The 17,724-nt window shown below is 36.4% G+C and overlaps 1 protein-coding gene and 2 long non-coding RNA genes across 3 annotated transcripts in view; 1 reads left to right on the top strand and 2 right to left on the bottom strand.

Annotated features, from left to right (window-relative positions):
* Window positions 1-17,724, top strand: part of rnf121 (ring finger protein 121) — a 221,152-nt gene that overhangs the window by 167,440 nt on the left and 35,988 nt on the right. The window contains exons 4-5 of the mRNA XM_082141412.1: window positions 11,905-12,059; window positions 16,933-17,040. Coding sequence (XP_081997538.1) covers window positions 11,905-12,059; window positions 16,933-17,040 — 263 coding nt within the window. The remainder of the gene's footprint in view (window positions 1-11,904; window positions 12,060-16,932; window positions 17,041-17,724) is intronic.
* The window catches only part of LOC309477992, a 165,862-nt gene that overhangs the window by 113,082 nt on the left and 35,056 nt on the right, over window positions 1-17,724 (bottom strand). The window lies entirely within an intron of this gene.
* LOC309478026 overlaps window positions 1-17,724 on the bottom strand; it is a 112,404-nt gene that overhangs the window by 76,634 nt on the left and 18,046 nt on the right. The gene's annotated exons all lie outside the window — the stretch shown is intronic.

The raw sequence follows: 17,724 nt of genomic DNA on the forward strand, positions 1-17,724 counted from the left end.
TATGATGTCTTTTAAGACTGATGTTTCACTGGAGAATGGGAAGTGCCAATTTTCTCACACACTGTACAGTTGTTTCCCCTACAGGGATAGGATAGGACACATGGACCAGTGAGGAGCCCAGGAAGAACTGGAAGCAACAGGCTTTCGGGGGCCAACCCTGTGGTGAAGATTCCCTTATAGGCCCTTCCCAACCATAGTCCATCCTCACCTCACTGTTCCTTTTAGGTGTCTCAAATCAATTAAGAAACAGGGAAAGAATGAAACGACCACAGTAGACCCTGAAAACGATAGAACCATAGTGTTTAAACTGCTACAACCTTAGTGTTTTGAAGAAATACTGCTCTCTGTTTTTCTGTTTTCTGTCTTACAGTGTGCAGATAAAACTTAATGGCTTTTTCGAGATCCATATGCAACGACCGTCTCATCTGCGTATGAAGCCCCAACCTCAAGAAGACAACCAGACCCACTGCTGAACAAACTATCACAAAAGAAAATGAAAAATACACAACGCAGAGAAATTCACGGACCCTAAATTGCATGTTTTGTTTCTGTGTCAGCATGCAATTACAGATGAACAACACAGAGCAAGTTATATGTGCCTGTAACTTACACCAGTTACAAGAATGAACTTTATGTGTCTAAATTTGTATTTTTGTGAGAGTTTTTAAGAACTCTCAAAGAGGGGACTGAAGGGTTACAAATTTAAGAATCTATTTCAGATATGCTTAAGAGAGTGTATTACGTTACGGAATTGTAGCCTGGTTTGATAACATATCAGTTAAGTTAAAATCACAAATAAATAGGCTGGTTATAGGCTATAAAAACACTCATTTTACCATTTATAAACGTGGGATTATGAATTATATTGAGAACGTCGTACATAGAAAACATGCCGTAATGTACCCTGAGTGTAAATCTTAGCCGCATTCATCGTGAAGCGTGCTAGCGATTTGCAAATTTTTTTATAAATATTAATATAAAGGTTAATAAAACGTTACACTCACTTCAGTTCTTCTTCTGGAGGTGCAGCAGGAACAAGAATAGTTGGTACTGGTCCTTTTTTCAGGAGCAGCTTCTTAGCAAAACCAGCTTTATACTGACCCTCGTTTGTAAAGCAGTCTGGTGTGTGAAATGATTCGTGCAAACGTTGATCGTGGGGAATATTCCCTTCAAAAACAAAACTCAGCCACTGCGTCTTCAGCGGTTCGGATTTAGGAACATCAAAATGACTGCTGCTGTGTTCCTTATTGCACCCAAGAACAGAACACCACAATCGCTTAGACGTCATTCTGCTCCAGCGTATCAACAATGACCGTGCGGACTATGATGACAGACAGCTCGCTCACGAGCGAGGGCGGGTCGGTGTTGAAACGCTGCTGTCAATCAACAATCGTGGGAGGGGCGTCCGATCTTGTGATGTCACAAGATCGAACGGCTTGATTTGAGACGGGAAAACATATAAGAAGATTTTTTTAAAAAACACTGGATGGATTTTTATCATTTTATGATGGTTGTGTACAGGCACTGCCAACACACATTTCAGTACAATCAACTTGTAAAAGTGCATGTACCATTATATGACCCCTTTGAAAGGAGGAAAATTCTCAAAAGTTAAAGAAAAAAAAACATAGGTTAACCCTCTGGGGTCTGAGCTGTTTTCTGGCCCTGGAGGTGTTCTGACATGTTCTGACATTTGTGCTTATTTCTGTTACTTGTGACATTTTCATGGCTAAAGTCTGATTACACTGTATTTAGCACAAACTCTGCTACAATTATATGTCAGCAGCATGTATTAAAAGTTTGTAGTTTTGAGATAATGACATTTATGCGTGGTTTGTGAAAATACAACAAAAAAAATGAAATCCATACTGATTATTTCTTCACAAGACTTTTGAAAATTGTATCACGTAGTCTAGAATATTTGCTTCAAAACTGTGAAAATCACCCTGACTGCTCATTCAGATAAGACAATATATTGATTTAAAATTTGTAAGACGTGTTTTCTGTAAGAAAGCTTTATGCAAAGAGGCGTGATCACGTCATTAATATGTATGGCTTTCACACCTGAGAAAGACAAAGACACACTCCCCTAATGCCCTATTAGGAGCTATCAGGCCCTACCATTCTGAGCAACCTTGCACAAAGAATGAGGAGATTTAAAAAAGAATGGCTTTTAAATTGTTTGGATTTATTTACAACACAACATAATCCAAAGATACACAACAAATGACAAAGCACATTATTGAAAACAATGATCCAAAGACAGAGACCTTTGTGCCATTCCTAAAAACATGATTTTCACTTTACCATGTTCATGTACAGAGACTCATGTGAATGTTGAAGTCAAAGACCTTTTATACAGGGCCCAGACTCAGTTGCATCTGGGCCCTGTATAAAAAAAATAAAAATTTAAAACCTGTGAACATACTGATATCAAGAGAAACTATAGGGCTGCACGATTTTGGGAATAGATTTTAGATTTTTCTGGTTAAAATTTCTTTTTAAAAATTCACAGAATACACACACACACACACAAATGTTTCCAACAATATATAATGAGCAGGTTTGTTGTGGCTTGTAGGCATAGTGTGTGCACATAGCGCAGTGATGCAAAAAATAATAATAACAATAAATTAAATCTTCCAAAAGATTTCAGTAACAACTACGCTAGAGAAAAATATATTGATTACAATATAAAAACATGAAGCCTATTGTTTGGTGCGTTTTGCTTTTCAAAAGCACAGCACGCTCCAAAATATGATACATTCAAACGCAGAGCGCGCTCCAAAATATGATACATTATGGTTACCATATTATACATATCTACGTTTGAGCAGATATCCACAAACACAGTAACGGTTCAACTGCAATGTGAAGTTTATGCAACAATAACATAAACTAAACTAATAATTAAGAATTTCTTACCTTACATCTTTCTTGTCTTCAAATCGCGTTCTTCTTCTTCTGAGGTAAATCCAATGTAAGCTCACGGCGTGTCTTCCAAACTCGACGAAAAGCAGAGACTTTGGTGAAGTTTGGTGCTTTGTTTTTGAGGTAATGAGCGCGTTCGTGTGACGCGTGGGCGATTTGCATGTCAATCTCTTTTGCGCTTGTGGGCGTGGTCAAATAAAAATAATGAGCTAGCGCTTGAGAAACTGGACATCTTGTTGGTTTTATACAAATTACTTAACCTCTTCAGCTCTGCAACATATTTTGGATTTTTTTGAGAATTAGGCATACCTGAATTTAAAAGAGCGTCCTACCCACATACATTGGAGTAAATAGATAAAAATGGTCTCATTTTACAGAAAACACTCTGAATTTTAACACAGTGGTGGAATATTGCATATATCATATTGTATATATTCACAATTTTATGATAAACACATATAAAAAGTAATTTTTTGATACGGTTTTTAATTAATATTTTATTTGTAAAAAAAAATTTTTTTACCTTTTTTTTCTATATCCCTTCAGAAAGTTTCTTTTGATTCCACTAGGTGGCAGTAAACAGGGGAAAAAAATTTTTTTTTGATATCTCCTTCTAAAAAAAAGTTATTGAGATTTATCGGAAAGGAGTCACCGGTGTCTCCAAGTCTACTTTTACGGTCTCCATTTTTGATTGCTAAAAGAATTGGGCATACCTGATTTTAATATTGCGTCCTACCCACATACATTGGAGTAAATGGATAAAAATGGTCTCTTTTTACAGAAAACACTCTAAATTTTAACACAGTGGTGGAATATTGCATATATTTTGTTGTATTTATTCACAATTTTATGATAAACAAGGATAAAAAGTCAGATATTGATAAATTTTTTTATTAAGTTTTTATTTGAAAGTCTGTAATTTAGGACCTGTTTGGTGTATTTCCCTGTGGGAGGTTTCTTTTGAATCCTCTATGTGGCAGTAAACCGGGACAAAAAGAATTGTTTTGATATCTCATTCTAAAAAAAAGTTATTGAGATTTATCGGAAAGGAGTCACCGGTGTCTCCAAGTCTACTTTTACAGTTTCCATTTTTGATTGCTAAAAGAATTGGGCATACCTGAATTTAATATTGCGTCCTACCCACATACATTGGAGTAAATGGATAAAAATTGTCTCTTTTTACAGAAAACACTCTAAATTTTAACACAGTGGTGGAATATTGCATATATTTTGCTGTATTTATTCACAATTTTATGATAAACAAGGATAAAAAGTCAGATATTGATTAATTTTTTTATTAAGTTTTTATTTGAGAGTCTGTAATTTAGCACCTGTTTGGTGTATTTCCCTGCGGAAGGTTTCTTTTGAATCCTCTATGTGGCAGTAACCAGGGGAAAAAAATATCTTCTTGATATCACCTTCTAAAGAAAAGTTATTTAGATTTAACTGAAGGGAGGAAAAATGAGTGAGGTATGAGAATGTAGCAATTCTTGTATTTTATTATACACAAAGATAATAAACTTCAACAAAATAAATTAAATGTTTTAGAGAAAAATGTGCAAAAAACAGTGCAAAAACACAATATACAAATCTAAGATATAAAATAACTATATACAGCATATAGTAACTATAAAAAGTCAACAAGTTACTAAAGAAAGAAGAAAAAACAAGCCCAACTTGTAGTTTTTGTTTGTTTGGTTGGTTGCAACTGTTGATGAAATGACAAGACATTATTTAGAGTGTCCATCAGTGTGCCATTTTCTAAAACAGTTTCTAGATGGCACCAAGCACAAGGGTACATTGCACTTTGTACAGTACATAGGAGTCTTTACTTGAGGCCTGAAAGTTTGCACAAAGCACAAACTCTCCTCCCACTTGCGGCATCGGACCCAAAGTACTCTGGAAAACATTGTTCACCTGCTGCTGTGGCAGATGTGGACGGCTCTGGGGCATGAGATGTAGAAGCGGGCGGCTCTGGGGCATGAGATGTGGATGCGGGCGGCTCTGGGGCATGAGATGTGGATGTGGAGAGGCTCTGGAGCATCTGAGGTGCTGGACTGTGTGGCCAGCTCAGACACAAGTCTCTCTCTAAACTCCTTCTGGCTGAGAGGACTTTTGTTCTGAGATGTGCAGAGGTGCTGGTAAAGAATGAAACTTTACCACTGCAATGTCTACAAAATGGGAAAAAAAAAAGTCAAATGCAACAAATGCGAGGAAAATTACAAATCTGCATGTAACATTATTTTAGCACATGTGGGCGCAAAAAAGTAAAAAAAAACTTAAGCTTATTTGAACTATGGCATGCATATGTGCACGTTTATTTTTGCACATGTATTTGCATGCAAAAATAATCTCAATTATGCATGCAACAGACATGCACACATACATTTACGCGACAAAAAAATAACTAACGTTACGCACACGCTTAGCAAAATAACCCATGCTAATTTGAATTAGCGCGCATGCATGGATGCATGCATGGGATCTGATATTTCTTTTGGCACGCACATGTTATTTCTTTATGTCTGTTGCATGCATATTTTGTATTGTTGCATGCATTTGTTCATGAAATACACAAATACAATGTTTATAAGTTTACTCACTCAAATTCAGGGTCTTCGTCCTCATGGTATGCTACTTGCCACGCTGCAAGTTTCAGTCTCTCAGTCGATCAAGCTCCTTCAAAACCGAATCCACACCAACAAAAAACTTTCTTGAAGCCATTGTCCAAAGACAAATCGCTCCAACCAGTTGTAAAAAGCACGCAAAAACTCGAAAAAATACTGTCCAAACTATCCAACTCATCCAACATCAACTCCTACTCATCTGCGATGATCGCACGCAGCCGCTGGAAAATCATGAAAATGTCCCCGCCTCCTCAACTTTGCAACGTGAGATCTCATGCTCTGAATGGGCTAGAAGCTTGATTGACATGTCTATAGAAAGCTGAGAGTCTTAGCTTTTCTGACGTATGACGCAATACGTGATCACGTCATCAGAAATCGATGCTAACAAAGACAATCAAAACTATGGATAATAAGAGTATATGTCTGCATCGCATGTTTTGATCTGGACATCGGTGACATTTTACAGTGTCGTTTGGCCATGCATGCTCATAGACATGTGAAAATAGTCTCATTTTGAAGAAAACAACCTAATGAACGAGCTGATATTGCATTTGAGGCTTGTAGCTTCACATGATTTTAGTGATCCGAACAGGAATGTGACTCATGTGTTTGCTCGTTCAAAGGAATCAAAATAATCGTCGCGATTCTTTTGTGAATAATGTTACTGTAATGTGTTGGATCGGTGAAATAAACTCCACAGTGATATTCCTAAGAGTGAGAGCTTTCATTTGATATATGACTTGTCTATTTTTGGCGAGATTGTGTGATATAAATATGAAATTTAATATTATTTATATGATTTTCTCAAGGGGGGGTCGTTGCGGGGGGGTCGAATTCAGACCTTATTATCTTCTTATATGTAACATACATGCAAAAGTGATGGGGTGTTCAGGAAAGCTGAGGTTCTAAGCTTTCAAACAATACCATATATGTGTAGTTTTGTGCGGCACAACCTATAGATTTTTTAAAATGATTATGATGATGCAATATTGGACCCACCGGTGGGTCCAAGGCCTTTCCAAGGCGTGGCCAGAGCTGAAGAGGTTAAGCAGAGAATATTTGTTTTCAGTTTGAATCCGATCATTTAAAAGTACACACTTAAATGTTTATAAAGGTATATGGAAAGATTGAGATTGAGCCTGATGAAGACCTGAGGGTCGAAACGTTGCTAAAATAAACTCTTTTGGAGCAGTAATTTTCAGTGTGCGGACTTCACACTTCTTTATTTTGTCTATAAAGGTATATGGCTCATAAATGTGTGACAAGTATTCACTGAGTTTTGTTTCAGTTTATAGACGTGCTCAAGAAAAAAAAGTTCAGCGAGACGGAGAGGCAGAAAGCACACCCTGTTTATTTTCTTTATTTTAAAAAAGCACAATGTTTTGATTTGATTGTAAGTGGACACATACAAAAGTAGACATCTCACAGATTCTTTTTTTATATTTCTTTTTTCTGTATGACCATAAATGACGGAGTAATTTAAGTTTATTGTGCTACAATGTGAAGAAAATCCAGCAAAACGCGCGGGCGCGTTTGCCGACCCCAGAGGGTTAACTGATATTTTCGACAGCTCAAAAATCTGAACGGGTCAAATTGACCATGTAACAGAACATGAGGGTTAAACTTTTTTTTTTTACTAGGATGCTTGATAACTTAAGTCTAAGTCAGTAGCCATTTTATAGAAGAAACTAGTGATTGTTCAACCTAACTCTCACCTCCCCTAAAATAATTCAACCCCATTCTTTGTGCCTCCACCAAGAGTAGAGTAATTTTAAGCACTCAAATACCATCAGTTGTATTCTCACTAACAAACCAGTGAGTCCAACAATAGCGTCAGTGCTCTCAACCCAGCGTCAGCTCAAAAGCAACAAACTAAAATAAAAATCAACGCAATGTGTTGCTCTATGCCTACCAGGGAACATCACAAAACTAAAAAAAAATTAAATAAAAAAAAATTACAAATAAAGTTAGCTTACAAATAACTACTTACCACTATTAGCTTACTGAGCACTAAACAGAGTAAAAAATTGCAATTCAGCATGTACACATCAAAATCCTGCAAGAGCTGCAATTCTATATTTCATAGAAAAACGTCTTTTGTTACGGGAAATGTTAAATGCAATCAGTACCCTGAGATCTGGCCGTTTTACAGCTGCAGTTTAAAGTTTTGAGATTTTCATATTAAGGAGGTGACATAGGATTTTGAGATTCCGTGTATGGCCCACCGAGCTGCTGTTATTCAACTATGCCAAGTTAAACTTGGTTTTGCATTCTATCACCCCTTTAAGAATCGACATATCCGAACACACCTGGAATAAAGCTGTTGACAGAGTAAACTTCATCTTATGCAAGACTCAATCTGATTCAGATGAAAGTTCTCTACCGTATTCATTGTAGTAAAACCAAGTTGGCTAAATTTTACCCAAATCTAGATGAAACATGTGACCATTGCAATGCATCATATGTGGTCATGCTTTAAACTGAGACAATTTTGGTTTTCAGTTTTTGAGATTTTAAACTCGGCTTTTAAATTAAGAATTCACCCTAACCCTTATAAAATCTATCTTAACCAATCTCCCCAATTTGACCACACATAAATTAATACTAGGAGGAGACTTTAACTGTGTACTCCACCCCACTATGGATCGGTCTTCAAAAACACCCTACAAATTAACCAAATCGGCCATGTTTATTAATACTTTTTTAGAGACATACAAATTCTCAGATCCCTGGCGTTTTTTATATCCAAATATTAAACAGTTCTCTTTTTTTTCCCCAGTGCATCGTTCATATTCACGAATCGACTACTTTATAATAGATGATAAACTTTTAACTTCTCTAACTGACTGTAAATATGAATCTATTGTAATCTCGGATCACAGTCCAGTGGTTTTAAAATTAGCTTTTCCCAAATTGCCAATTCGGAAGACATGGCGCTTTAATAATTTAATTCTTTCTGATTCATCCTTTGTAGATTTTATTAACAATAGAATTGATCTTTTCTTATCTATCAATGATACCCCAGATATCAGCAAAGCCACACTTTGGGAGTCCTTAAAAGCCTATATTAGGGGGGAAATAATATCTTTTTCATCGTGGGAAAGGAAAAAAAGAAGCCAGCAACTGAATGACCTCATTAATCAGATTAAACAATTGGACTTGAAATTCGCAATCAACCCCTTACCCGAAGTTTTAAGGGAAAGAACAAAGCTGCAGACAGAGATTGATCTAATAACATCCGAACAGGCAGAAAAATTTCTGCTTCAATCTCACTCTAAGTTATATGAACACTCAGATAAATCTGGGAAAATTCTTGCACAACAAATAAGGCAATATTCAACTACAAACATTATAACATCTATTCGTAGAGATGATGGCAGGGTCACAAAGGATGAATTAGAAATCAATTCGGCCTTCGAACAATTCTATACAGCCCTATATTCATCCGAAATTGATTATAACCCTTCTGAACTTAACTCTTTTTTTAATTCCATTAAAATGCCACAAATCCCCTTTAACGATAATGCTGAATTGGAGAAAATTCTAAACTTAGAAGAACTTAATGCAGCTCTCTCAAACATGCAAAACTCAAAAGCTCCAGGGCCAGATGGCTTTACGGTAGAATTTTTTAAAATGTTTAAAGGGAAACTAATGCCTCTGCTACTTGCTGTATTTGAGGAATCATTCTCCATAGGCCACCTCCCGCACACGTTTTATCAAGCGACAATTTCGGTTTTACCTAAGAAAGGAAAAGACCCTCTAAGCTGTAGCTCATTTCGGCCTATATCTTTACTCAATGTGGACTGTAAAATATTGGCAAAGATTCTAGCCCGAAGACTGGAGAACATCCTCCCTACTATTTTGGCTCCAGATCAGACTGGCTTCATTAAAAAACGCTTCTCTTTCTTTAATATACGCAGAGTATTCGATATTATTTATTCTCCTGACTCAAATAAGCATATACCTGAAATTTTTATATCTTTAGATGCTGAAAAAGCATTCGATCGAGTGGAGTGGAGCTATCTTTTCAGTTGTTTAGAGAGATTTGGTGTGGGTCCAAATTTTTTGTCCTGGATACAACTTTTATATACTTCTCCCTTTTCTTCCGTTATTACAAATAACACTAGCTCACAATATTTTCCATTGTATAGAGGAACTAGACAGGGTTGCCCTCTGTCCCCCTTATTATTTGCAGTGGCGATTGAACCTCTGGCCATCTTGCTAAGGTCAACTTCAGTTATCCAGGGTATATCCAGGGGGGGCAGTGAGCACAAACTGTCGCTCTATGCAGATGATCTGCTACTATTTATCGCAGACCCACATAACTCTCTCCCTCATGTCATGATGGCACTTGAGCGTTTCAGTCGCATTTCGGGATATAAACTCAACCTCTCTAAAAGTGAACTATTTCCTATTAATTGTGTAGCAAAAAAGTATTCTTTTTCTGCTTATCCATTTACAGTAGCTCCTGATAAATTTACATATTTAGGTGTGGTTGTTTCGAGAAATATTTCTGAACTGTTTAAGCTCAACTTTACTCCCCTCTTGGAACAAACTAGGATATCCCTCGAGAAATGGTCTAAGCTTCCCATCTCTCTGATTGGTAGGATCAACGCAATTAAAATGAACACACTCCCTAAATTTTTATATTTGTTCCAAACTATTCCTATTTATATTAAGAAATCTTTTTTTACTCATTTAAATAAGATAATCTCATCTTTTCTTTGGAACAAGAAACCCCCTAGAATACGTCTGTGTTTTCTGCAAAACCCTAAAGAACAAGGGGGGATGGCTCTCCCAAATTTTCAATTATATTATTGGGCTTGTAACCTAAGAGCTCTGACTTACTGGCAAGGGTCACATCATATAAATCACTTACCAGACTGGGTCCAGATGGAATCCTCGGCCTGCCTTCCTTCCTCACTTCCTGCCCTCCTTTTCTCACCCTTACCACTTGGTCTAGAATCTCACATGTTGCACCCTATGGTTTGGAACTCCATCCAGATTTGGGCCCAAATTCGCAAATTTTTTGGATGGCAGAGAGGTTCAACTTGTGCCCCAGTTGCCAGAAACCATCGATTCACTCAGCCTATAAATGATCAGGCATTCTTGCTATGGCAAGAAAAAGGAATCTTAACATTCAAAGATCTTTTCGCTGACGGTTCCTTCTTATCTTTTGTGCAATTGGAATCTCGTTTTGAATTACCTAAAACACACTTTTTCAGATATCTACAGGCACGCGATTTCACACGCAAGAATTTTATCTCTTTTCCTTCCCATCCCGATCCAAACCCTATTGACCTACTCTTTCCTGATGACCCGGAGCAAAGGGGAACTATTTCTAGCTTATATATAAAACTTATATCATTATTATCCACTTCTGTTAATGCACAAAGAGATTCCTGGCAACTGGATCTCAATATTTGTCTGACAGACAAGGAATGGAATGAGGCTAAATATAGAATTCATGGCTCTTCTATCTGTGCTAGACACAGCCTTATTCAATTCAAAGTGGTACACAGGCTTCATTTATCCAAGGCCAAGCTGGCAAAGATGTATTCCTCTGTTGACCCTACCTGTACAAGATGTAAGCAGTCCCCTGCTACCTTAGCTCATATGTTCTGGTTATGTCCTAGGCTGTCTTTTTTTTGGTCGCAGATTTTTGTATCTTATTCTAGAATTTTTTGTAAAGATGTTTGTGCAAATCCTTTAACTGCCATCTTTGGTATTGTGTGTGAAAAAAACGCTTTGTCAAAAAGCGAATTGGACTGTATAGCCTTTACTTCCCTACTGGCAAGGCGCTTAATTTTGATTAATTGGAAACAGTCCTTCCCCCCTTCTTTTAAACAGTGGACCAGAGATGTGTTACATTTCCTGAGTTTGGAAAAAATAAGACTTAATTTAAGGGGCTCCGGGCCTAAGTTCACTGTCATATGGCGTCCTTTCATAAATTATCTCCAAAACCAATTATAACTATAACTGGACGAATTGATGCTGTCGTCAGGTTTTGCCTTTGATCTACTGATGTTATTATTTCTCCTTACTGTTTTCTTTATATACACGATGTAAAAGCACAATGTATGTCTGGATGCATGTTGTGTTGTTGGTTGTGTTGTTATGTGAGTATGTATGTTGATTGTTGTTTAAATAAAAATGTAAAAAAAAAATAAAAAAAAATAAATAAAAAAGAATTCACCCTAACCCAATAATGGCTATTTTTTGTGTCAGTGGTGATGACATTCAAATAGCTCAAAATAAAGAAAATTGGGGTTGGTGGTGAAACATGACCACTGATATTTCTAGATGGGTTTTGGAAGCTAACATACTTTTTTTTTTTTTTCTAAAGTTGGTAACCCTCTTCCAAATGTGGGTGGTTCCTCTGTACTTCACCACTAAGCTGCACTGGTGGAGGTTTCTGGTGACATGGTTCATCTTCTCTATTGTCACAGCCTTCATCACTTTTCGCGCTACCCGCAAACCACTGGACTGCACCACTCCAAGGTAACCAAAAATAGCTTTATCATCATGCCATGGGACTTTGACTCTGTTTAGCTATGTGTGACTTTCTGTTAGGTACGTGTATAAACCGTGTTTGAAGTAGGGGTGTGCAGTACTGACAAAAAAAAGATATCTCAGTATTTTCTGGGAGTTTGACAATAACAATAATTAGACAATATTTTGCTGAGTGTTTTTGTGCTAGTACTTTGGCTGGTTTAGGCCTATCATGGACTGCTGAAGCGGGTAGCACTTTATTTTACTGTCCTGTTCCCCATGTGCTTATTACAGTAATTACAATAACTGGGTAATAATTAAGTACTAACCCTGAATCTACTCCTAAACCCATCCTTAACAACTATAGTTACCCTTTTATTACCTAGTATTTTTGTAGGAAAGTACACTGCAAGTACAAGCACTGTGAAATAAAATGCAACCCTGAAGCTTTTTATATTCTTCACATTCTGAGCAGTGGTTGGTTCAAAGAAGTGACGGAAATTGAGTTCCCTTTCGTGTTCAATTCAATTGCGTCAGTAGCCAATGCTATGCAGAAGCTCTATTGAATAACACCAGGGCGTAGCACTGGCCAATGATGTTCAAGCACATGAACTGGAGATGGGCCCTCCCGCTATATAAGGAGGTCATTGCCTCAAAAACTCACCGTTGGGAGATGATCCCCTGGTCCACGCCCACTGGTGCTCTGCCCTCAACCAGCAATGGACCTTAAAGATGAACTGAACTGGAAAAAAAAAACATTGATAACGTGTTGTTTATGACAATTAAAAGTAAACTACACTAAAAAAATTATTAAAAATATCAATATAGCTTTTTTTTTTAAGCAACACAAAAATTGCGTTTGTTAGTATAAGAACGCTGGCAATTCTGATGACGTCACTGGAATGGTAGGACCTGCGAAGGTATATGGCAGCTGCAACTGCAGGTCCTATACACACGAAAATGAGTCATTTTGGTTACGCGTTTGAGCCTGTGAGGGACAGGCCAGTAGTACTGACTACCACCACAAGGAGAACGATCAGTTTCAGGTGCAACATTTTGCGTGCAGCTAACTTAGCAAGCGATCCCATTGGATGAATTCGTCCAATCACATTTGCCATTTATCTGCCTCGACTTTCTAAAACGCACAGTACCTCAACCATGTTTTAGTATTTTTCTCTAAATGCACACGACATATATAAGCAGTCTCTATTTAATAAAATGCATAATGTGCTTGTATACAATAAATGAGAGTGCATGACAGGCTACTACAGCCCTCCAACCTCCCACCACATTTCCCTTTATAACACCATGAACCACTATTGCTCCATTAATAATTGACTATGTACATTGCAAATACAATCTGGATCATACCTGCATTACTTTTATTTCGTGTAATTTACAACGTAACGGCGTTGCATGCTCGTAGTTTCTTTTGCACTTGATCAGTGAGGCGAATCGATACAGCGCGCGCTGCTCCCCCCAAACGATCCTGTACTGTTAGGAGACTGAAACTGATCGTTCTCCTTGTGGTGGTAGTCAGTACTACTGGCCTGTCCCTCACAGGCTCAAACGCGTAACCAAAATGACTCATTTTCGTGTGTATAGGACCTGCAGTTGCAGCTGCCATATACCTTCGCAGGTCCTACCATTCCAGTGACGTCATCAGAATTGCCAGCGTTCTTATACTAACAAACGCAATTTTTGTGTTGCTTTAAAAAAAAAGCTATATTGATATTTTTAATAATTTTTTTTAGTGTAGTTTACTTTTAATTGTCATAAACAACACGTTATCAATGTTTTTTTTTTCAGTTCATCTTTAAGGACTCAGGTGATGAGCTCAAGTGTCCACGTTCCTCTCACCCAACTCTTCAAGAAACAAACATGGTGGAAAAATTACCCTGTATATCTTGAATTTCGGGGATATTCTACCAGCATTAAAATAGGCTACAGCACGCAGTAAATGCATGCACTCTTAAAGCATGTTGTTGTTTGTTTTTTCCAAAAAGAGTGACATACTTGATAATATCAGCTTGCACATCATTAAAACAATAATTACAGTATTATCGTAAATAATACATATTGCACACCCCAGGTTTTAAGATCATTTGAAAGTATTGGTTACTCCTAAATAACACCTACACAGGGATCAAAGTTAATTGTTCTACTGAAATGCCAGTACCATACTATTTTCGACTATGTTGCTGCTTATTTTATAAATCTGTCTGTGTGATGTCACCTGTTTGATCTGAATCTTATGAAAACATGTCCAGGTCACATTTTACCCCAATGTCAGCACGGTTCAAAAGTTTAGAGGCTTTCTTTTAGCACCACCAGCATTGGGAATTAAAAATGTGGCATGTTTCCTCAATGTCCTGTACTCAACCCCAGGCTGTTCCAAACCTGTATGACACTATTGGCGCTTTGTTAAAAAAAAAAAAAAGAGAAAATCTTGAAGCATGCTGTCAATATTCTTTTTCTAAACAGTTATAATAAACTTCAAAACGAATGCAAATCACCATAAATGTATCATTAAAGTGTTCCAGATGATGCATTGCTCTATATTCTCTTTTTCTTTTCTTTTTTTCATGATTTGTGTGCAGAACAAAACATTTGTAATAGTTATTTACTTAACATCCCCTCAAGCCCCCGTCAGTAAAGAAAATGGTAACACTTTATTTTGATGTGACACTTTTTAACATTCTGTTGACTAAGTAAATTTGCAACTACATGTCAACTAACTCTCATTAGAGTATTAGTAAACTGTCTGCTTTATATCTGCTAACTCTTTATTATAATGCTCCTCCAACAGACATTCTACTGACTATAAGTAACTTTGCATGTACATGTCAACTTATTCTAACCCTACCAATCTACAAATACTCTACTAACACTCTAATGAGAGTTAGTCGACATGTAGGTGCAACATTACTTATAGTCAACAGAATGTGTTAAAGGGACCATCAAAATAAAGTGAAACCAAGAAAATTTACATTTACACATTTGGCAGGTTTATCCAAAGTGACTTGAGTTACATTCAAATTATAATTTTTTTCTTTTCCAATTCATGCATTCTCTGGGAATTGAACCTGTCACCTTGCCTTTGTTAGCGCCACACTCTACTTGTCTAAAGAGACTACAGGACACTGAAAAAAATTGGCTCTTGGACTTTACAAAAAAATGTTTTTACAGCAAGTGGTTACACAATTTATCTTAATTTTAAACATATATTTTTTGTTGAACTTCTTTCAGCTGAACAAAGTCGTTTTGAGGCTCCAAAATACGCATCTATCCATCATAAAAGTAATCTATACAACTCCAGTGGGTTAATAAATGCCTTCTGAAGCCAAGTAATGGGTTTTTGTTCAAGTTCCGACAGAAGGGTGACCTCTGACCCGACGTATAATGTAGCTCCTCTTATATTGAAATCTTCCGACATTTTTCTTTAAAACTTCTTGTTTTAGATTTCTAATTTGTGACTGGTGTTTTTTTGTTTTTTTTTGCTCTATCCTCTGCACTTCCGTGTTCATCAATTCTCACGTAAACTTATGCTTCCAGACCAGTTTGGACATGGGAATATCCCAAACTAAATGTCGCACTTCAGACCACAATGTGTTCCAGGCAATCAGACGTCACGTTCACAAGTTACCACATGATGTCGCTACGACACAACAAGAGCATATCGTGTTTTTGTGTCAATTATGAAAACAGAACAAAAACAACATAAAATCACTTTGAAAACAGCTGCCGAAAAACAAAAAGGAAGGTATTATTACATAAACTTAATGTCTAATGTTACAGTTTGTTTTTACATTTAGGCTCATTGGAAGCAGGATTTGCCGGAAGCCAGTGATTATAGTTTGTTTTAAATATGGATATTTTTCTTACAAAAACCCATTGCTTCACTTCAGAATGCATTTATTAACCCACTGGAGTTGAATGGATTACTTTTATGATGGATGGGTGTGCTTTTTGGAGCTTCAAAAAGGCTTTATTCAATGCCATTACAAAGCCAGGATATTATTTAATATAAATCCGGTTGTGTTTGGCTGAAAGAAAGTCATATACACCTAGGATGGTTTAAGGGTGAGTAAATTATGGAATAATTTTCATTTTTTGGTGAACTTTTCCTTTAATCAATGTTTCTAGTTATTTCAATTCAAACATATTGAGTAAATTACAATATATTCAAGTCTGGGATTTTGACTAAATGGTAAAGACCTGTTTGTATTTGACGTTTAGTTATGTTGTACAATTAAAAGCCTGTCTGCAACTAGCAAAGCACAAGTAGAAAAATTGTTACTGCACTGGCATTAGCAAAGCTAGGCTATATTTATACATTCTATACTTCAGCACAATGGTAAACAACAGAAATTCAACATAACTAAAACTCTATTAAATGTCAAACATAACTGAACATTAAACAGTAACAGGTATTTCCCTTCACTCAAAAACATAAAACAATTCATTTCAACATTTACTCTCCTGATCCACCAGAATCCACAAAATCGGCCACCCAGTTGCAGTTAATGCAACAAAAAATCATTAATGTAATTCCAATGCAAATGGATAAATTAAACTTTCATATTAAATATATTTAAGTGGATTGAACAGAATGAAATTAAGTTAGGACAAAATGTAGGACTCATTTTAATTAAGTAATTTGAACAAGTAGCAAAAAATATATATTTCAGTGCAGCAAGACTATACCAAAATCATACAGGTTTGGAATGATATGAGGTAAATGACAATAAATTAAATCTTGTGGGCATTTTTTTGCATTTATTTTATCTTTTGATTTTTGGGTTGAAGTAGGACCCAGACATTTCTTGGTGAGATTCACATCTTGATGAGTTTACTCTGTTGTCTCTTTCTCTCCACACAGGCTCGTTTATAAATGGTTCCTCCTTTTGTATAAGATCAGCTACACCACAGGCATTGTGGGCTATACTGTAGTTATGTTCACCCTCTTTGGCATCAATCTTATATTTAGGTAAGTTATTAAGCTTCATGTTTTTAACACTGAATCATTGGGGTAGCTGACTATAACATTGTGTTTTTAAAAACATCAAACTCTAACTACAGGTCATTTTTTTATTTCACAATTTTAGATGTCATATAGCATTTAGTGAACATGTCAGATTAATTAAGGGGAAAGAAAGCAGAAATAAAAATATTTTGTACTGATGTTTTCTTCTGGTGGAAGATGCATGGATATGAATGGGTGCTGATGTGTGTGTGCTACAATAATAAAGATTTTTTATATTATAAAATAAATAATACTTAAAGGTGCAGTAAGCGATTTTTGAAAAATGCTGTTGAAAAGTGGATTAGACTGAGCACCAAAACACACTTGTAGCCAATCAGCAGTAAGGGGCGTATACACTCATGATGAGACACTCAGGAGAGAGAGCTCAGTGCACGAAACAGACATAAACAGAACGACTATAGAAAGAGATGGCAGAGAAAATACAAAAGAGGAAAAGGCCAGGGGAATATAACTTTAAAAAGAAGGGTTACGATCAGGCAAGAGGTTTTACAGATCTAAGGTATGTTGTATCAACATAGTAAGATGTCTTAATAGATGTCTTTTGGTTACTTATGTCATCTTCGCTTGTTTGTTCATTTGCATTATTATTATTATTATTATTATTATTATTATTATTATTATAAGCCT

This window comes from Leuciscus leuciscus (genome assembly GCF_965113295.1).
Source record: "Leuciscus leuciscus genome assembly, chromosome: 16".
Lineage (NCBI taxonomy): Eukaryota > Metazoa > Chordata > Actinopteri > Cypriniformes > Leuciscidae > Leuciscus > Leuciscus leuciscus.